Source organism: Centruroides vittatus, unplaced genomic scaffold (assembly GCF_030686945.1).
Source record: "Centruroides vittatus isolate TY-2023 unplaced genomic scaffold, ASM3068694v2 contig_825, whole genome shotgun sequence".
In the NCBI taxonomy this organism is placed as follows: domain Eukaryota; kingdom Metazoa; phylum Arthropoda; class Arachnida; order Scorpiones; family Buthidae; genus Centruroides; species Centruroides vittatus.
This window is the reverse complement of record NW_027122538.1, coordinates 10,522-32,827: the sequence shown is the minus strand read 5'-3', so window position 1 is coordinate 32,827 and position 22,306 is coordinate 10,522. Positions and strand designations below refer to the sequence as shown.

General features: G+C 32.4%; 3 protein-coding genes across 3 annotated transcripts; all 3 read left to right on the top strand.

Moving 5' to 3' along the window:
* The first annotated feature begins 19,416 nt into the window (after positions 1-19,416).
* LOC136982424 (craniofacial development protein 2-like) lies at positions 19,417-20,082 on the top strand. Its single transcript, XM_067278912.1, has one exon. The coding sequence runs from the start codon at positions 19,417-19,419 to the stop codon at positions 20,080-20,082; it is 666 nt and encodes a 221-aa protein (XP_067135013.1).
* A 17-nt stretch (positions 20,083-20,099) lies between these two features.
* LOC136982423 (uncharacterized) lies at positions 20,100-20,447 on the top strand. Its single transcript, XM_067278911.1, has one exon. It carries the CDS (start codon positions 20,100-20,102, stop codon positions 20,445-20,447), a length of 348 nt encoding a protein of 115 aa, XP_067135012.1.
* A 713-nt stretch (positions 20,448-21,160) lies between these two features.
* LOC136982422 (uncharacterized) lies at positions 21,161-22,035 on the top strand. Its single transcript, XM_067278909.1, has 2 exons — positions 21,161-21,607; positions 21,718-22,035. Exons 1-2 carry the CDS (start codon positions 21,161-21,163, stop codon positions 22,033-22,035), a joined length of 765 nt encoding a protein of 254 aa, XP_067135010.1.
* The last annotated feature ends 271 nt before the right edge of the window (positions 22,036-22,306 follow it).

Below are 22,306 nucleotides of genomic sequence, written 5' to 3'. Positions count from 1 at the left end.
ATGTACACATTATTTTTCGATTAAATAATAATTCTCCTCTGTTTAAAAGAAGTACATCTATGCACAGTAAGTAATTAAAACTCACCTTGTCGGAAGTAAAAGTTCCTTTAATATAATTCACTGAAAAATTAAAGTATGAAAATTTTTGGCTATCTGCTATGTTTCTATTTACTCATTTCTGCTTTTCATCATTGTTATTTGTATTATATTTTTTATTTTCGTACGAAAGTTAACAAATATAATTATTTAAAAAGTCGAAAAATGAGAATTATTCCAAATCCTTAGATCTGAAATACAAAATATTCAAAATTATTTTGTTTTTTTAAAATATTAATGTTTTCATAATACAGTGATACCTGCAATAACGACCATCTGTAAATTGCAGCTGTTTGTTACGGAGTGTTCACCTGCATATAAAATAATTTTCAAACAAAAGCAAGTTTATAAAAAAATATTTACGTCCCTTTGAATGGCCGTTCTGAGAGGTCCTCGAATATATTATTTTATAACGTTTTTAAAATTATGAAAAGGTAAATCGTAGGCATCATTGCTCTGGTTAAAAAATTGAAATTTTTTGATTTTTTATCGTTACACATTACATTAAACAAATGATATTCATTTTGATGTATTTTTACATGAATCAGTAAAAGCCCAGCGGTAGACAAATAGGAGATATCACTGAACTCTTGTGTTTGGATCCCCGTTCGCCAATGTTTTGGCCGCGTAATTTTTCATTTACTTATATTTTATTATCTATCACGTTAATAGAAAAGATTTTGCTTAATGTTACCCTAGGTATACAAAATGGCGGCTCGTCTCTGACTCCACCATACAGAAGCAAAGAAAGAGTGGGGATGCACGTTTTCTAAATTTAACCTATTCTAATAATTTAGTTGCTAATAATTATGGTAATTTATTAAAATAGGTTAGGTTTAGAAAACGTGCGTCCCCACTGTTTCCTTGCTTCTGTATGCTAAAGTCAGAGACGATCCGCCATTTTGTATACCTAGGGTAACATTATCCAAGATTTTTTATATTTATGTTTTCAATAAACTATAAATATTTTCTCTGGAAGCATATTTCTATTGACAAACGGCTCAATTGTTTCATGAATTTATGCTACCAATCAGTGAATATGATACATTATCAAATATTTAATATTTTTTACTCATGTAAATTTTGATTCGTATAATGAAAAAGATGTTGTTTATTATATAGCAAAAATAACAATTTTTCGAACTTACCATTACATCGAAAGGTTTTACCAAGATAAAGGCTTTATCTAAAGGTCTTGCAGCACGTATTGCAAATGTAGTTGGAATGTGACATATCGAAGATGAATAAGACAAGTAAGCTTTTCTGATATCATAACCACAGATGGCAATATCTCCCTAGTTAATGAAATTAAATTATAGTAGTATTTTTCAAAACTGTACAATTGCGACATATAGATTTCTTACCAATACTTCATGACGTGTGATTGTAAACCTGAAACAAATGATGTGAGATGAATTTAACACGTCTAATAAAATTTACTTATACCTTATAAAATACCTATTATGAAGAGCATCCTGTAATAAGTCAATATATCTCGAAACGAAGGTTCCGTTCCTTTTATTTATTATATTTTCCTAAAAAACAAGTTATCATTGTTATTTAATTTTAAATATTATTGTTTGTTAGTTTATAGTTTAAATTTTACTTTAAAGGTTCAATAGTTGTTTATCTTCTTTGCAGAAAATATTTTTATAAAAATACAAATATCTAAATAATGCTTTTGATTAATTACACGTAAAAAGTTTATCTAAAGCGGATTATGACTGGCTGAATTAGAAATGTTTTCAACAGATAGCTACAAGAATATTTAATTTTTTTTGAAACTGAACTGTCAAAGAAAGCGCTTCGTTATGTTTCATTTGTCAGATTGCTTTGCATTTATATTAATTTTTTATGTGTATTCATACATTATTTAATAAACTTTGTCACTATCAGAGAATCAGCGATCTGATACTAATTGTATTGTGTCAAACATTAACGAAATAAGAACTACTAATATTAAAGCGATTATTATAATACTTATATTTTCTTCATTTTTAAACAAACAACCCCTGTTTCTTTCAAATTCAACCGCAGGAAATATCAATGTGTCTTACTTGAAACACTTTACAGGAATTTAATATATCATTAGTTTATTTATTTGTGTAATCTGATTAAATTATATTAAAATAAAAAAGAAACATATTTTTTTAACCCACCAGTATTCATTGTCAGCAGAAAAAAAAACGCAGAATCGAAATCTTTACCCACAAATTTCTGAAGGTTCTCGGTAACAACATTTAAAACCGTGTGGTTTCAGCTAATATGATGATTCATCTTTAAAATCTTTTATATAATTAATTACTTTATAATTGCAAAATTCTAGTTTTCAAGGCAGGAATGAGTTTTATCAAAAATTTGAAATAAGAATAACCAGTAAAATTGTCATTTACACCGGCCCTACTTGAACCACGAATTCTTCTATTTTCCCACATGTTTGAGTTATAACTAACAAAATTTAATACCATTATTTCCCCTAATCTTTCCCTGCAAAATTTCAGAAATTTTCATTAGAGAGTTGCTTGAGGTAGTGTGAACAAAGTCGTACCATCCACACACAGTAATACTTTCATACATACGGAAAAAACTCGAATTTTTCGCATTTCTCGTTTACTGAATACGAAATTAAAACTTTTGACAGGTCATCTTTCGAGAAATCGTCGTATTGTCTCAGTTACATATAACACAGCCAGCAAAGTGAAATCAGAATTTTATTTTCTAAAGAAATGGCAGTAATTGTAAAAAGCATGCTGTTTCTGTAAAGTTGTAATGTCTAATATCTTTACCAGTTTCTATTATCGTTTTCATTTCTTTACAATTGAAATGATTATTTTCACGTTTATATTTCGAAACATTGTATTGCTTTGGTTGAATATGATTTAATTTAATTATACTGTATCACTGTTTTTTATTACTCTTTATGTCTAGATTCCTTGACAGACTGCTGAGGAACATGGTCATAAATTCAATTCTGAAAAACCAAAAACAAAAAGTGTACATCTCTTTCAGTGACTGACATGATTCCCCTATGAATTGATTATGCTAGAGTATCATAATTTTTGTGTATAAACACTTTATAATAAAGTATAAATAGGATCTTACTATTAACAACTCTACAAGATTAAAAAACAAAAAAGAGCTAGTTTATAAAAGTTTATCAGAAATCCCAATAACATGGAATCACACCATAAATCATTAATGTGTCGAAGTAAATAAGTTTGTCATTTTTCTGTTTTGCATTTGACTAACACACAATCAAACAAGAATATTCATCTGTTATAATATTTTCTTCAGATCAACAAGAGTTCTGCCGAATTTAAAAATCATAGTTTCGGGAAGTAAATGAAAAGGAAGAGATAAACTAGTAGACAATATAGAAATACTCTTCCAACAGAAAACTGTCTATAATTTTTTGTAAAGGTCGTTATTCAAATTGTACATACAATGGCGAATATATGACTGGTACATGAAGCGCAAACAATTAGAATCTCTGATTTTTAGCGCAAGCAAGTCCTGACCCGACAGTACATATACGAACAATTTATCTTAAGTAAATGAGAGTACTTATATAATTTCTAATTGCTCTGAGTCTTATTTATTTTGACTGATATATGACAATAAGGAAAGTGTTAATAAAAATCCAAGTTTCGAGAAGAGAAGAAATATTTGCTGATGACAATAATGGACCTTTCGTCAAATTTACCTGCGTTCATTATCGTGAAAAAATATAATTTTTTTATCTCTGTTACAGCATGAAGACACCGTAAATAATTCCACATTTATTGTATTACATTTACAGGCATTTTTACATTACAATTGCTGTTTTCTGACTTGAAGCAATCATAGAGCATCCGAGTGAACAAAGAAACGATTTCATCAGCGTCAACACTCAATTGAAATTTTCAGATAGATTATATGCTTTAAAAACATTTTTTCTTTTTTTTTTCTTTAGAAGCAAATGTCTTTGTGCTGCAGATAATAATTTAATAATTTTAAAATATTTTGCTGTAGATGGTGCAGACAAAATGAAAAATGTTGTAAACAAGTAATTTTGCATGCACAAATTAGGGTTCTGCCCATGACTGAAGATTTCTGAAAAAGTTTTAAAATTAATCTTTAGGCGTAATGTTTCTATTATTTTGTCGTGAACATTGAATACACTCGGTCGTCCAGTTTTCATTGGAACAATATCACAGCTTTTTAACAACGTCTTATTGTTCGAGGAAATCTAAAATAATTCACGCCAATATCAGGAGAACTCATGATTTTTTCCACTTGCATGAAAACGTTTGTAGTTCCGAATAATCATGATATCATACTGTAGCAATGTGCTAAACACTGTTTTAAGTTTACATCGTTCTAAATGCACAGCATTCTACAGGCTAATACTATTTGATGCAGCAAAATTCTGGTATTCAGTAATGAAATGTTGAAAAACATTGAATATAAACTTACATTATTATTTTTCTTATATATATATTAGAAGGCCTTAAATACAGTTTATTTCAAAAGGGTGGCTAAACACATCAGAAGCTCTATAGTTCAATCACATGATTTGATTTAACTATTAAGCTGTACACTAGAAAAACCAAAAATTGTCAAGACGAAATATGGCCGATTTTGATCATGCATCATACTTCGAAAGATAAAAGATCGTATTAAGGCATGAAACGTAAGAATATTTTATAAATGACTTCTCCCGATTTTGCTGGAACATTTTGTTTACTATTTGGCTCCTCTCAGTCTCTCTCTGACTGAATCAATAATAGCCACAAGTAATAACGTTTCTGCAATGCAATGCGCACAATTTAAAGAATAAGCACAACATGAAAGAAAATAAATAAAAACTAAAAAAAATTAATATAATTACATTGCTTTCTTGTTACAGAAGCCAAAATTCACAAAGTACCATTAAAGAATAGCTAAAATTTTTGGTTGTAAGCTAAAATTATAAGAGAGCCGGAATTTAGCATACAAAAAAATATTAATATTTTATGCACGAAAATTGAGGATGAGTGTAATATCATTTTCAATATCATATTCATTAAAATACTGATATTTTCAAACTGAGTTACAATAAATTTTAAATACAATTTCATATTGCATTTGAAATACTATAACAACATATACACAAATCGTTACTTTATTTAAATTGGACATAATAAGAATAATTATACATTAGATTTATTTATACTTACGTTATGTATACCAACTTTTATTCTATCTGGTATTAACGATTCTTTTTTAATTATTTTTGTCCTATTGTACATTTTACAAAAGTTCATATTATAGTCTTCGCACTGAAACATTTAATTATAATGACAATTTAATGAAATAAATATATAAATAGGTTAAAAATATATAATTACAATAATAATGAACAATGAGTGAGTTTAATAATAATAAACTTAATTTCATTCACAAAAGTGAGTTGAACTCTTTATAAAGCAAGTTATTTTGCTTTATGACAAATTCAACTCACTTATGGATTTTTCCAATGTGGTAAGTCAATAACTACATCTGCGCGATCATAAAATTTCAAAAATTTATTAGAAAATGCTGTGCTTCTGTTACGTCAATCGATTTCAACAATCCATTTGCCTTCATAATCAGTAGCTCCACTGTCTGCAATCCACGAGTTTTCACTTGGTGCTACCTCCGCCATATTAAAACCGATGAATACGGCTTTCCTTCTATCATTCTTTCTCGTTGTCTTCTTCTTCTTCTTTTCGTACCCTAGCTGGACACTGAGCTATGAAAAGACCAATTTCATCACAAAAGTGGCATGGATATCTTATTGCTAGACCTGGCTTCGGGATTGTACGTTCTATGCGATGGAAGTGCAACATTGTCTAGTTTTTTTTGTTGGAGTTATCCTCTGTATGTTTACTCTCTTCAAGAAGCAGTCTCGATGTTAAATTATGCAAAGTACGTTCTTTTTCAACGACAGATTCCCCTGGCAGTTACGAAGTGTGAATATTCTGGTGGCAGGAAAAAATTTATTTTAGTAATGAGCATGATTTCAGAGATGTCATTATCTCGCGCCTTGAATAGTGCTACAATGTTCTCTAAATCGGAGATGCGCGTTCCAAGTCCTTTGGCTTTAAATTCGTAGTTAAATGTTTTCTTTTGTAAAAGATACTTAAAGTAGATGATTTGGGTTAAAATAGACTAGTCAATTTCTTCCACGTTTCAGATGTTGTTCTACAACTTACGAAATGAGATAAAACTCTGTTTTCTACAAGAGATACCATTACATCTTGCACCTTCTCGTCTAGTCTGTCGGTGTTTTACTTAACACGTCTATCCATCCATTGGACTGCATGTGAATTTCTACTCTGAACTTCCATAACTTTCAGTTTTCAGGACCCTTCAGTTTAGAAATAGTAAAAGTATTACTCACAGATTCCATCGTCAATAAGACGACTTGATCAATAAAATTCAGATACATAATTCTTCGATTAAAAATGACTTGTTATCAGGTAGCCTGCGCCGATAAACTGATAAATAGCACTCCAAATTAAAAGACAAAGAGAGACTTTAATTTACAAACTGTACATGGTGAAAGCGGATTCAAAAGTGAGGAAGATGTGACTTGTTGCCGTTGGGTAAACTACATAACGCACCCTAGTGGTGGAACCTGGCATAACAAAAATTAAATATCTTCTCTTTCTCTGCAATTCCAAATATCACTCCAGCACTTTTTGTTTCAATACATATTGATAAAAAGTATTATAATTTTGTAGTATTTTTTGATTATATTAAATATAATAATTTGACGAGTTTCACATGCATTTATTTTATTATTTTATTTCACATTCTAACTAACATTAGTTAGTTAGTTAATAGCGTTTGAACCCGAACTGCATAAAACTTTTATTTAAGAAAACAATTTTGTATAATTCTTTACGTTAAATCTGTAGTTGAATGAATTTTTCCGGACACGCTGTCTCTCGGACATACGCAATTTCGAATCCAATTGTGTCTGCCCTGACGTGAGCATCGATGATTTGGTGCCAACTCTTCCGTAACAGATTTTAAGTAACTCTAGTTAATTCCTATAATACTTAGCTATTCCATAGAATAACAAGTTAAACTATGAAATTTTTTATTCCCTTTATACTTAATTTAAACAAGGCAGGTATTCTATGAAAGAATGGCATTCAATACTTTAATGGTAACGTATATACAAATGGCGTATTATCAATCGAATGCGACTAAAGCAGTGGGACAGTATTTAGAATGCATGAAAACACCAGAAAAAATCTGGAAAGATGGACGAAATTCTAAAGGGCTGGAGTATTTTAGCTGTAATTGTTTAGAGGAAAGCATCCTTGTTAATTAAACGCATGCAATATTGAAATTTTTAAAAAACAGTGGATAAAGATTTACCAACAGAAAAAATCTATTTTTATATACTGTAAAAATTTGTAGTTAGATTGATAAAGATGTTTGAAGATGAAATACATGTAAAAATTCACGAAAAAGACTAATTTAAAAAAGAAAAATGTCTTTAGTTCGCAGGTTTTCGTACTGACACAGAAATACATTTAAATTTACAAATGAGTGAAGAAACACAAAAGAAATTTAATAAAACTGCAGAGTAATCAGTTTAAAAATTTGAAACTGAAATAACACACACAATAAGACTTAGAAAGTTAGCCAAACTGTGAAATTTATTGCTGCTAGCTGGAAGTGAGGTCATATAGTTGATCAAGTAGTAGATATCAGGTAGAGTACTATGTTTGTGTCATACAATAAAGATAAAAAATGTCATATCAGTGAATATATGCTGTTGGAATAAATACATATTTACTTTGGCAAGACTAACCATGTCTCCAAAACACTACATTTAAACTTTCTTTAGTTACGAAACTTTTTGTCAGATTTGAAACAGTTTTAAACTTACAACTGTCATCATGTGTGAACAACAGTCTATGAAAGATGAAACGTATGGAAAAGAGGAAAAATCTTACTGAGAGAAAGAGGATAAAACCTTTAAACAAATTTAGTTAATAATAGTATATATCATGACAATAGATTAGTTACATAGCATTTTGCAATTTTTAAAAAGACTTCTACGCATTAAAAAAACAGTTCCTTCCAGAAGGTTAGAGCCGCCGCAAACTACAGGAAGCAAGAGCTAGCGTACTCTCGGTCGCGCTCCTAAGTCCCACCTTTTTTCCCATGATGCTATGGGCCATTTTTGCTAGGTAAGCTACTCGAGCACGAAGCAGCCGCAAACTACACAACGTTTGCTCGGCGTAACTAGTCCACGTGACGTGGAATCCAGATGTGGATTGGCTATAAAACAAAGATTTTATTATAACCTATACTTGTCAGTTTTCGTTCCGTCAGTTATTATAACGGAACCTATCTGTCAGTTTTCGTTCCGAACTTTGAAACAGAATGGGAAAAATATGCCTATTAGTTAAGCCTAATAGGCTTAAGCCTATTTATAAATAACTATTTTAATATACAACGTTTATACCATTTTCTTTCAATACTGAATGTATTAATCATGTAATTTACGTACATCGATAAAATTCTATTATTTCTTTTTCGACGTGTGGCATGTTTATGTAGTCATCCATTTTCTGCTGCTCTCTCTTGCTAGCGTAATGCTCTCGTTGTTGAATTCTGTGAACAGCGAGAGTACTCTCGTTTCGCTGCTCTACCAAAGGAAAAATCAAGTGAGCAAAAAGAGAGGGGCGGAGCCTTTGACGTCATCGGTTGTGCTAGGGCACGTTTGCTAGCATTTTGCTCTCGCAAAGTTCTAGTTTGCGGCGGCTCTTATGACCATTTTGCCCATCTGTTGGATTGAGTAAATCAAATTAATTTTACAATCCGATAAAAGTAAAACATAAGCTTATTGCTTTGAGGGATACAAAACTGAATGAAAACAATCCACAACAAGAAGTGATTACGAGCATCAAGTCCTTAATTTTTAATTATTATATTATATTCCTAATTTTAATATAAAATTATAGTCAAAATTAAAGAAATTTTAGTTTTTATTAATACATTTAAATAAATCAATAGATTCTTTAACTTCGATGAGATATGACAGCTGGGGATTTAAGCAAGCTGCTTGAAAGAATACCTCCAAAGAGAATATGTTATGAAAACTGTCCTCATTTAGGTGTGTGATCGTGACAAAACTCCGAAATATCCACGTGGCCAGCCAGAAAATGTGGATCGATGGCTTTGTAACTGGCAACAGTTCGGCAAATTAAGAATGTAATAAATTAAGAACGCTATTTTGAAAATATTAAAAAGTCGGGCAATATTATAAACTGTAAAGCTATTAATAATTATGCAATAGAAATTGAAAGTATGAAATATTTAATTAGTTTAAATAAATAAATAATAATAATAGCTTACAATTTATAACGTAATTTTTTTCTATTTGTATAAAAGTTGACTTTTCAATTCTTTCAGTAAATGCAAAACGCCTATCGTCCGATTTATAGAAGAAAGTCACTTCAGGTCGGAAAAGGAATTTTCTCTTCTACCACATGCAAAATGTATTCTTTCTGAATGAATTTGCTTGGAAGAGATTCTGAAATTTAAATAAATTTTACTATAAAATCTATAAAATTCTTTATTATTAAACTAATTAGTACTGAAATTTTACCGATATTCCTTAAAACCGGGATCGACACTAATCTAAATACTGTCCGAAAACATTGATTTAATCTTTATATATAAATTACGTTTTTCTTATTAAACTCGATTTGAAACATTTAACTACTCGAATAGTTTTCTTTGCTAAAAATGTTTTCATAAAATTAACGATTTGATGCATTTAAAAATTTTCTCTTATAATTCTGGTTAATGCCGCAAACATAAACTACTCATAAATAAAAAAAGATCGGTACTGTCATAAAAAATAAAGTGTTTATATACAGTATATTTCCTTATAACACGGTAGATACGTTCCGTGTTATATGAATTCCGTGTTGTGCGAGTCACTTAAATACATAAGCCAATTACAGACCGGCACGTGTGCAGTTTAGGGGCTACGGCTGTTTGAAAAGTTTTCTTTCATAAAATTAATCGATTTTAGACTAATTTGACTCGAACATTTCCAAAACACGTAAAATACTTTGGGAATAATACATATAAACTATGTTATAAACAACGAATTGTAGGATTACTTAGTGAGTGTGCACCGTTCGAAGACGGCATTTCCTAAGCTTGTTTTTGTCGCGGAGCGGGTCATCCAACGGCAGACACGTGTTTCCTGATAAGTTATTTTTCTGCGAAAAATTCGCTTAACTTTGGAGACATCATTAATAAAAATATAATTTTTATGGCCGTTGAATAATAAATGTTTTTTCTAGTTCTAGTGCTCGTTTAAACTCAACGGTTTGTGCAATATCCGCTATTGGTCCAGATTCAACTAATCTTGTCGCGACACGAGTCGTCCATGACAATCTGTCTAATTTTTTTACCGTGGGATACGAACATTATCGCAGTTTTTTTCGCCGTGTTATATGAATTCGTGTTATATGAACCCGTGTTATAGGGGGGTCTACTGTACAACATTTTGCCAGAAGTTGCAAGAACTCAACTCAATTTACTAAATCCGAGTAAAGAATAATAACAAATAAAAATTTTTTATAATCTCTCTAAAATTTTCTTATTTTAAAATAGTTACTGAACAGCAATAGCCTCACACAACGTAAAACTGTTTAAATAATCTTACATTAACGAAAGTACAATAAATAATATAAAGTAAATAATTCCCAAATATTGAATAACAGTTTACTTTTATTAGACATAATTTTATATTATGCGGTAAATATACAAAAAGAAGAAAAGTATTTATTAAGTTATCACACTAACCAACTAGGTATGTTTACAATATTTTAAAAACTTTTTTTTTTAACTTTAAAAATTTTAACTTTCTTTTGAAATATGTAATTATTGTTACTTTTTGCACTCTAGATTTATTGCAATATGTGTTTATCCGATTAGAAATTTTATTGCACATAATCTGAAATCTTATGTTATCCAATTCAATTCTATATATATATATATAAATTACAGATATATCATGCAAGACATATTTGAGATAAAACGTATTAACTAGCACATTTTCTAGAAAATGCAATGTTAAATACCACATTGTGTAGCATGTTTATCAAGCATCATCTCTGGAATAATATAGGATTTTGTTTGAGTAGTTATTTCTAAAAATATTTATTATAATACAATAACATATGAACAATATACAAATAACCTTTAATGTAAAGGATAAAAACACGTTGAAATAATTCACAAAAGTCAGCTTTATTTTTTTTATCAATTATCATTTTTAATAAAAATAACTTAAATTTATATAGTAAGAAAAATACTTACTATCAAAGAAATGTAGTTGTCGTGGATGAGTATTATAAGAAATCAGTACAAAACTTAGCTCCAATTGTAGTAGCATGTCGAATATTGTTCTATATCAAAATAAATCAGAACCATAAACAATCGTTTAATTATTTTAAGATTTAAAATAAATATTAATGCATTAAACTATTTTCATAGTGTAATTCTGTAAGTTAAATAGAAATAGTTTACAAAAATGTTTATTAGAATGCTCAGATATAAACAATTTATAAATTTAGATATTCCATTGTGTACTGTATATGTATCATATAAAGTAAAAGTTAGTTAGCCGAGCATATTCGAGACCACAGTAATACATTGTCACCTGTTGCACAAAACCAATACATTAGGCTTCTAAAAGTTTTCTCTTCGTATGAAACTAAATAACAAGATGTTGCTAATAAAATGTTCACCGAGAAAACACTTAACAACCAATCTTTAAAAGATGTATGTTTCTACACTATCTCACATTTTTGTATTTTATGAAGATTTGATAAGTGATACACAATTTCAATAATTCAGACAATTTTGTTTAATTTGTACCACGCTGCTATATTTTCTGTTATCAGTCTAAAAATAATACAGTGTAAAGATAAAGTGTTATTAATAATTATAAATAACTGTAAACAGATAATGAAACAGATATTGCATAAAATCAACCTTAACAATGATTCTATTGAATATAATTTTCTGTAAACAGATATCGTGTATTGTGCACAAATGCTATAATATACTAACCAACACATCCGAAGAATAATAGTGTGACCAGAGGGTATGCACTCAAATGGTGATGTTTACTTCAGAAGTAACACCACTGCATTTTTAAGGACGATACAGAGACTGATTTGGTTTTGATATTGCTTACTGCGTATGAAGATTCTGATGCCTGGAATAGACACTAATTGAGAGACAACGCGGCCGAAGTTAGTGCACACCACAACTTAATTAGAAGAGAAAATATCTGTTTATTTATATAATATTTACACCGATTAACATTACCTTTCAAATAGCGGGTTAAATTTACTTTAACTATATAGCGTAACACAATTATATACAAAAGTTAACAGGTTCCTAAGCGAGAGAGATAGCTTACAATATATCGCGCGATGCGAAATACCTTGATTGGAAGGTTTGATTTTCGTTGCCGATTTGCGTACAGGTGATAATTACACAGTCTCTTTTTGGTGGTAGTTGAACTGAATCGTCTTGTTGAGGAAACAGCAACAGGATCGGATCGGTGGTCCAGAGCTCGGGAACAGGATTGTAGGAAGGCGGACGAATCGGTGAGCAATAGAGCACGTCAAAAAGGAATCAGGATCAGCGAACTGTGACGTCGATTTTCAATCTTATACTTTTTATTTCCGTGGTACATTTTTTGATTTCGATGCTCTTTTTTGGCAATGTTCAGTTTTTTGACCAATGGACGAATTTAATGTGAAAGTTCTGGTTACATATACACGCGGAAGATGTGTTACCTTTAGAAAAGAAGTAATTCCTGGCAAAAATGCGTCACATTTCTTCATTTTTATTGTGTTGGAAACGTTTTTTGTTAGAGAATGCTACAATTTAAGCGTTATTTTTTATGTATAATTTTTTCAATTGAATAAAATTCCTACTTTATCTGGTCTGTCACAATAGCATGCGGTATAACAGTAAAACAATTCCGGATTATTGACAACTTTTTAGAAGATGCCAGATTATCCGCGAAATCTAGCTTATTAGGTGCCGGATTAACAAAACTCTATATAATGTTTTATATGTATCTACAGTGGAATGTCTCTATACACTAATTTTACGTGTATATAATATGAAAACTGATTGATTCGAACTGTAGTAAGCGGCGAACATTGAGATTAAGACACAGTCAAACAAGCTAACTCAAACTTTTAAAACTGTTCTGCTCCAATAAGATTTGGTACAATATTTTTATAAATTCTACAGATCCTTAATTTATATAAAATAAATAGCTTTCTTCCATCAAATAAACTTATCAAAAAATTGTATAAAGCTAAAGCACTGGAACCATGTATGACAAAAATAAACATCATTATCATGTAGCAGCAGAAATTGGATAATGGCTTCTACACAGCCTGTCTGACCTAGACAGCGTGACTTCCAATCTAACGTGACTTTCAAACAATACTTATAGTTTCATTTTATCGGTTGTGGATTTCACAAATCAGCTGAAGCTTATACCAAATGAATAGACTATTGTTAATGCGATTAAAAAGTTTCGAGTTATGTAAAAATTAAAGCTTATGCAGCAGAATTTTATTAACATGATCACAGAGTTGCTTTTTGTGATAAAAAATGTAATAAAACAGATATATTCTAGGCAATAAATATACGACAATAAACAAATCTTTTCTGTAAAAATTCACTCAGGTGTGTAAAAACCAAGCATTCAGAAACTTGATTTCTCGAAAACATTTTAAACTATTCCATTAAGCATTTTTCAGATTCTGGATAACACCAGGACTTCGACATTGTCACAAATATTTCATTTAATAAGTGCAACTGAAATATTGCATAAATAGTTTATCATTGATCAGTGATGAACCATTGCACAGAATGTTGATTTTTAATGAAACCTTCATAAATCGAAGTCTAAATTTTTTTTCTTGACCAATTCGAGATTACTATTTTCTGCTTTATAATTTTGTACTAAAATATGAACACGATGGCAATAGGATCTACCAAAAGGCGTGCATAACTATCATGGAAATGATGCAATGTAAACCTGTATTACTTTTTATAAAAATAATTATTTTTGAAACCTAATTGAAGATGAAAAATAGATTGTCCTTTTAATTGGATTGGATACTTATTTCATTGCGTATGTTCCGTTGCTCTCATGTATCCATAACACACTCGTCATCCGGAAAGTGACTATTTATGTATAGCCTAACAGTATCTTCGTAGAAAGTGGCGTAATTACGTTTTTCTTTTAAAATATTAGCACACACATTAACAGTTTTCCGGGGTTCGCACACTATACAATACGGATCTGTCCATGCACATTGTTTCTTCCTCTTATATCTATTAAAAAATATAAAGTAAATCTTCTCCTATCTTCTCGTATTTACCAAAGTGAAGTATTGAACTACAGTACTTAGCCTCTTGAAATGCCGTGTGTCGTATATGACACACAATTTTCCTTCTAAAGAATGAGAAGCAGCTCTTCTTTTATGCTTGCTAAACAATTATATTAGTTATTAATTTCATCAGTAGAGTTTAGTGAAGCTTATTAGACTACGTGCATCCTACTGTGATAGAGATAAAGGAAAATATAAGTGATTGTCTGAGCACATGTTTTTGGAAGTATAACGACGCTCTACTGTATTAAATTATATTGTTATGTGTTCAAATCTGGTCTCATTTTTTATTGATGCACTCCCACTCGCTAAATCTTAAACCCTGCTGAGAATAAATACGGAGGTTGTCACTCCTTCCTTTCAGATTCTCTAAATAATTTAAACGCGTGATAGCCGGCAAAATTCACTATCAGGTGTCAGGAAAAACAAACTTACATGGGATCTTTGCAGTTCCTTTTTTTCTCATTCAAGTTATAAAGCCATTCCATTAGACCAACGAAGACTTATCTCGCTGATTAGCTGCTGATTAATTGGTATAGTAATCTGAACTGTATTCTATATCTCTGGCTAGCCCCTCACAAGAGAGTAATAACAAAGAACAACAAAATTTTTTACTTACTTTGATTATTTGAATTAACAGATGCTTTGTTATACGTGTAATCGAATTTGACATTTAACAAGAAACTTTAGTACTGAAATTCTTACTTCCTTTTTTGTTATAACTTGAAAGTAGATAATTTGTATTGTGTACGACCAAGTGTATTGACGTTTTCTATGTCGACATTCGAAAGTGCATTTGCTTTGAAAAACTAATAATTTAAACCGATACTCGTTTATTTCCAATAGTCACAAAACATAAATCGTTTTAAAAAGTTTCAAAGCAGTAATAATATAAAAATAACATCTATAACCGTGAAACAGTTTTATACTAAGTGGATAAGTCCATTAAAGCCTTTAAACTAAGTCAATATAATGTAATTAGTAAATTTAATCGCCGATAAGTATCCACTGTTTAGTTCATAGAATCGCCATAAGTAAAGTCTACTTATTATGACTCTACGTCGTAAACTCTATTTTAAATTATTATTGTTTTTTAGGACAGGCAAAATCAAAGAAACTAGGTTTTAACTTTGCTACTATTTCCTGTTTGTGATCTATCGATTAAACTAAGTTTTATTACTATTTTTTTCATAGTATAGCTGTAGTTTTTGTGGTAATAAACATCAAAAAATGACAATGGCTATATAGAATTTCAAATGTATTACTTATTATGAAATAATATATAAAATTATTTCATATAATTTTGTTATAAAATATAATTAATTTAGTATGGAATAAAATTTACATTTTTAATATCAGGAATAAAATATACGCCAAGTAGAAAGAATTGTCTGAAGACGATGGCATGTTAGATTATTTCACTAATAATTATTACTTTTACGGTTCTTCTACGAAAATGATGAAGTATATTCGTGTTCACGTTTATAAATGTCATATATCCCTGTCCGAAAGAGCGTAATTATATAACGATTTTACTTAGTCATTAACTATTTGCATTATATTACTTAGTTTAAAAGGCTTTAATGGACTTATCCACTTAGTATAAAACTGTTTCACGGTTATAGATGTTATTTTTATATTATAATTGCTTTAAAACTTTTTAAACATGATTTATGTTTCGTGACTATTGCAAATAAACGTGTATCGATTTAAATGATTAGTACTTCAAAACAAATGTACTTTCGAATGTCAACATAGAAAACGTCAATATACTTGGGCGAACACAATAGAAATTAGTTACTCTCAACTTATAACAAAGAAGTAATAAAGTTGTTCCAGTACTAAAGTTGTTGTTAGATGTCAACTTCGATTACACATAAAACACAGCATCTGTTAATTAAAATAATCAAAGTAATAAAAAAATTTTTTGTTCTTTGTTATGATGATATTCACAATAGATAAGTATAACAAACAAAGATTAGGACTGGATTAAATTCAGACAAAATAAGTCATGGACTGATTAGAATTGCCACTGTGTGGGGTAGTGAAAAACATGGTAATAATAAGGTGGACAGTAGAAAAATGTCTATATGTATTTCCTCGTTTCAAAAAATTTGTTTTGTAACAGACTTAAGAGTATTTTCGAAGAAAATATTTGTTTAAATTTTATTCAGTTCATAAATATATTTAAGTGAGGTTTGAAATAGTTAATAAACAGTTATTATACAGGGCGTTTATAATTAAAGAACCACTTTGAAATGGCAATAAAATGGAAAGTACTATACAGAATGTTATCAATCTTTGCAATAGTTTAAAAGACGTGATGAAATTTTATTTCCCGCAAAAAAAGTTCAAAAGCTGACGACCAACGGGAAATGGCACTGTATGCAATATTATTTTTAAACGAAATAAAACAAGAAGACATCAGTTAAAATGTTTTAATCGTTTGTAAAACGTGTTACAAAGCATGTTCAATTTGGCGTCCACCATTTTATGAACGCAACTTAAATCGCATTACTGTGTTTTCAACAGTTGTTCTTAGCATATCAGAAAGAATTTAACTTTATTTTTATATCGGGCTATGTTTTCATATAAGACCCTTACAAGACTGATGACCTAGAATGAAAATTGTTTTTTTGAACGTATGTGAAATATATGAAAATGTTGTATGAATAATATTGTTGAATCAGTATAAAAATTTACGCTTTAAAAAAACTATGAACTTGTTCGTAGTTGAAATTGTGTGTAATGCTATAGTGTAATGTTACTAGAATAACGTTAAAATTATCACTTCATGTAAAACGTGAGAAAAGTCTTAAATTTGAGAATTTAGATGAGTTTTTAAAAGTATTATAAACTAGAAAGTAGGCCCGGCGTTGATCGGGCAAAGGTAACGATAGCGTAAATTAAGATTATTACATAATAGTCACAAAAAAAGTAATTTCATCAACGAACTAAGTTTTTCTACAGAAAGGTCGAATTTGACAATCGAATGTTCTAATATTGTTCGATTTTCACGACGTGTTCTGATTATATCCTTCGATTTTCATCGAATGTTCTAAAGAAGAAAGGTCGAGAAAAACCGAACTAATCTGTTTAAACTTTGAAAATCGAATATGTTCCAACATATTACTTTTTCTCTTTTTTTCCCAGAGCCATAAATCTTGCACGTCGCTTTCTCTTGTTCTCCATTGTTACTTAACACTTTGGTACTTAAATCTGGTACCCTAACTGTGTACCAAATTTCAACTTTCAACTCCTAACCGTTTTAGCGAGTATAAGAATATTACGTAATAGTCAACCTTACCCGTTTTCACAGAATGCAAGAATTGGGTCCTCCCTGTTTCTAAGACAAATTACAGAATTTGTAGATAGGTCTAAAAATATGTTCTATTTCCCGCAAAAACGAAAAATACTGCATCTGCGTTTTGCACGTCGCTTTCTATTAACAATTCCATTGTAATGTAACACTTGTATCGTTGATTGTAGTGTTAAGACTTAATGCCGTCCATCCCCCATGGAGAGAAATTTCAAAAAAATCCCTTTTTACTATGCGATCTAGTTACGTACCCTAGCTCGCTACCAAATTTGAACTTTCAACTCCTAACCGTTGGGCTGTGCGCTGAGTATATATATAGATGATAGTAACTAGTAAAATTTTTATTAGATTTCACCTCACCTGAGATATGGCACATATCCCCACATATTTGCTGACGTCTTGACTACTCTATTTTAAATTTATTAGTCATTGTACTGTATCTTAATGACAAGTAATCGTGCCAAATTCCCTTTATAAAACTTCACCCTCCTGAGATGGTAAATGAAATACTTGCTATCAAATACACAGAGACACAGATACACATACATCCACAGATTTTATTTTTAGTTTTTTGAAGTTTATACTTTTTATGCAGATTTATTTTATTATTGTCAAACAGCCCGAATAGTTAAATTTATATAATTATAGTAGTTTTCCGTGTACTCTTACAACATTCGGAAGAGTTAAATGTTTTTATTATATTTGAATACCACATGGACAAAAGAGGTAACAGACGGTAGAAATGAAACAGTTTCCTTATGGGTTTTCTTGAGAATTCAGAAACTACACTAACGAACTAGCACAAGAATTGGAACAACACATTCAGTTTCACATCATATCGGAAAAGTTAAGTAAAGCGTTGATAAATTGTCTTATTTTTTATTTAAAAGTACTAAAATTTAAAACTGTACAATTGCTGGATATAGATTTCTTACCTGGAATGCAGAACATTTACAGTACTTTTAAACCTTAAACAAAAGAACTACAATGAATTTAATACATCGAATAAGATTTACGTTTACTATATAAAAAAACATACTCAGTATGATGTACTCAGGGTTGGCGTCAGGAAGGCATCTGGCCGTAAACATCTTGCCAAAACTACATGATGAGTCTCAGAAACTGTGATAGAAAGAGAACTAGGGCGAACCTGTAGGCGACGCAGCTAGAACTAAGATGCGCCCTAAAAGCTGCGAAAAGTGGGCAAGGGCTACCTCACCAGTGGCGGATGAGGTTAAAGAAGCAAGCCCTACATGAGGAAAAGGTGTTGAGAGTGGGAACACTGAATGTGGGAAGTATGACGGGAAGAGGAATGGAGGTGGTGGATATGATGCAGAGAAGAGGATTGATGTACTGTGCGTGCAAGAAACGAGGTGGAGGGGAGACAAGGCGAAGGAACTTGGAGATGGATGTAAATTGTTTTATAGCAGTGCAAACAGGAATGGAAGAAATGGGGTTGGAATAGTGGTGGCTGGCAAGTGGAGGAGCGAGGTACTAGAGTGTACAGGAGAGGTGATAGGAATGATGCGAATGAAACTGAGTTTTGGAGATGATCTACTTGTGGTGTTTAGTGTGTACGCACCCCAGGTAGGATGTGCAACAGAGGAGAAAGAATGTTTTTGGAGTGAATTGGATGAAGAAATGAGGACACTGGAAGGAGGGGAGAGAGTAATATGTGGGAGGCGACTTCAATGGGCACATAGGGAGCGGAACATGGGCTATGAAAGGATCCATGGAGGCCATGGGGTTGGGGAACCCAACAAGGAGGGGGAGAGTATATTGGGTTTTGCTGTGGCTTTTGATCTGGGGATTGTGAATTCGTTTTTCACCAAGCAGGAAAGTCATCTGATAACTTTCAACAGTGGGCCTCATAGTTCGCAGATTGACTATATCCTTACTAGACGAGAGCACCTTGCGACGGTGATAAACTGTAAGGTTATACCAACAGATCAGGTATCGGCGCAACATCGGTTGATGTGCATAGACATGAAGTTAAGAATGTATAGGAAAAGTGGAAATACACAGATGAAGAAAATCAAGTGGTTTCGTTTGAGGGAGGAGAGGGCGAGGGCGGAGTATGTGGAGAGGGTGCTGCTACAAATCTCGCAAGAATGGGAGGGGTGCAGGACTGGTAGGCATATAATGCCCAGGCTATCAGGAACTGTGCGGAGGAGGTGCTTGGTGTAACATCTGGAAAGATTAGGATGCAAAAGGAAGGTTGGTGGTGGAATGAAAATGTGCAACAAGTTGTTCAGGTAAAGAAGGAGGCAAAACGGAAGTGGGACAGGTCACGTACTGAGGAAGATAGATTTGCGTATAAAACGGCAAAGCGTGAAGCTAAGAGAGTAGTGGCACAGGCAAAAGCAGGAGCATATGCGAATTTATACGAGGAGTTGGATACAAGGGAAGGACAGAAGAAAATATATCGTTTAGCCAAAATCAGGAATAGGGCAACGAAGGACATCTCGCATGTAAGGCAGATCAAGGACACGACAGGGGACGGTCCTTCGAAGGGAGAACGACATACGAGAAGGATGGAGGGCATACTTTGAGGGACTTTTGAATACAGAGAATGTAACAAAGAACAGAGAGGAAGGAAGCCAAAACATGGGCATGGTACAGATGGTAACCAGAGAAGAAGTGGAAAGGGCCCTAAAGAGGATGAAGAACGGTAAAGCGGAGGGCCCGGATGGAATTCCTGTAGAGGTGTGAAGTCATTGGGGAGGAAGGGCATTGACCTGCTATGGGACCTATTCAAAAAAGTCTTTGAGCAGGAGGAAATACCTAACGAATGGAGAGAAAGTATACTTGTACCTATCTACAAAGGAAAAGGGGATGTTCAAGAGTGTAAAAACTATAGAGGAATAAAGTTGATGTCCCACACGATGAAGATTTTGGAAAGGGTTTTAGACAGAAGGTTGAGAGCAGAGGTGACCATTGCAGGAGAGCAGTTTGGATTCATGCCAGGACGGTCAACAGTCGATGCCATTTTTGCCCTTCGGCAAATGTTGGAAAAATATTGGGAGAAGCAAACCCAGCTGCATATGGCATTCATTGACCTGGAGAAAGCTTATGATACGGTGCCTAGACAAGAACTATGGAGGTGTCTAAGGGAAAAGCTAGTTCCTGAAAAGTATGTTAGATTGATACAGGAGCTGTATAGGGATGTGGCCACAAAGGTTAGGAGCTGTGTTGGAGTGTCCCGGTGCTTCAAGGTGGGAGTTGGTTTACATCAGGGTCAGCACTGAGCCCCTTCTTGTTTAACATGCTGATGGAGGTGATCACGGACGGGGTCAGAGAAGAGGCGCCTTGGACCATGTTGTATGCAGATGATATCGTTCTGTGCGCCGAGACTAAAGAGGAGCTGAGGGTTAAATTGGAAAGGTGGTTGGGCACGTTGGAAGGGAGGGGCTTGAGGGTGAGTAAGAGTAAAACAGTGTATATGTGTAGTGGGGAGGAGGATAGTGCCCGGGAGAGGGATCTGGAGTTGAGGGGAGACGTATTTCGCAGAGTCAATACCTTTAAGTACCTGGGGTCAACTGTGGCAGAGGATGGAGGTGTGGATAAGAAGGTGACAGGCAGGATTCAGGCTGGCTGGAGGAATTGGAGGGATATGTCAGGTGTGTTATGTGATAAGAGGGTGCCGCTTAGGTTGAAAGGGAAAGTTTATCGAATGGTGGTGAGACTGGCTATGTTGTATGCTATTGAGACTGTGAGCTTAAGGAAAACCCATGTCAAAAGGATGGAGGTGGCGGAAATGAGGATGCTCTGCTGGATGTGTGGGGTTACGAGAAGGGATCACATTCGAAATGAATGTGTGAGGGGAACTGTGAAAGTTACGAACATAGAAGCAAAGATACAGGAGGCAAGGTTGAAGTGGTTTGGTCATGTGGTACGAAGAGAAGAAGAGTATGTGGGAAGAAGGGTTATGCAGATGTCAGTGAGCGGGAGGAGGAGGCGGGGACGACCGCGGAGACGGTGGATGGATCTTGTGGCCGAGGACTTGAGAGGGAGGCATCTGAATGTGGAGGCAGTCCAAGACAGGGAGCAGTGGAGGCGACTCATCAGAAACAGCGACCCTACATAGAGTGGGAAAAGCTGAGGAAGAAGAAGAAGAAGAAGTATAATGTACATCTTTGAATATGTCAAGATATCTCTAATAAATGATTTATTCTTGTAGTTGCGATTTTCCTGAAAAAGTTATAATTATTAAATGATTTTAGATATTATTTTGTATAAGTTTATAGCATAAATTTTACTGTAAATGTTCACTAGTTCAATGGAAAAAGCGAGTTGAAACTATATGCTAACTTATAAGAATTCGGAAAAAGTTGAAAGTATGTTTCTAAGATTTCTTTCTTTTCGTTATAGAAAATTGTATGTATTAATGCTGTAAACCTTAACTTTGGTA

Coding starts and splice junctions, on each gene's coding strand:
- LOC136982424 (XM_067278912.1), top strand. CDS start 19,417: ATGATGCGAATGAAACTGAGTTTTGGAGATGATCTACTTGTGGTGTTT.
- LOC136982423 (XM_067278911.1), top strand. CDS start 20,100: ATGCAAAAGGAAGGTTGGTGGTGGAATGAAAATGTGCAACAAGTTGTT.
- LOC136982422 (XM_067278909.1), top strand. CDS start 21,161: ATGCTGATGGAGGTGATCACGGACGGGGTCAGAGAAGAGGCGCCTTGG. Junction 21,608..21,717: donor TGTTGTATGCTATTGAGACT/GTGAGCTTAAGG, acceptor TGAATGTGTGAG/GGGAACTGTGAAAGTTACGA.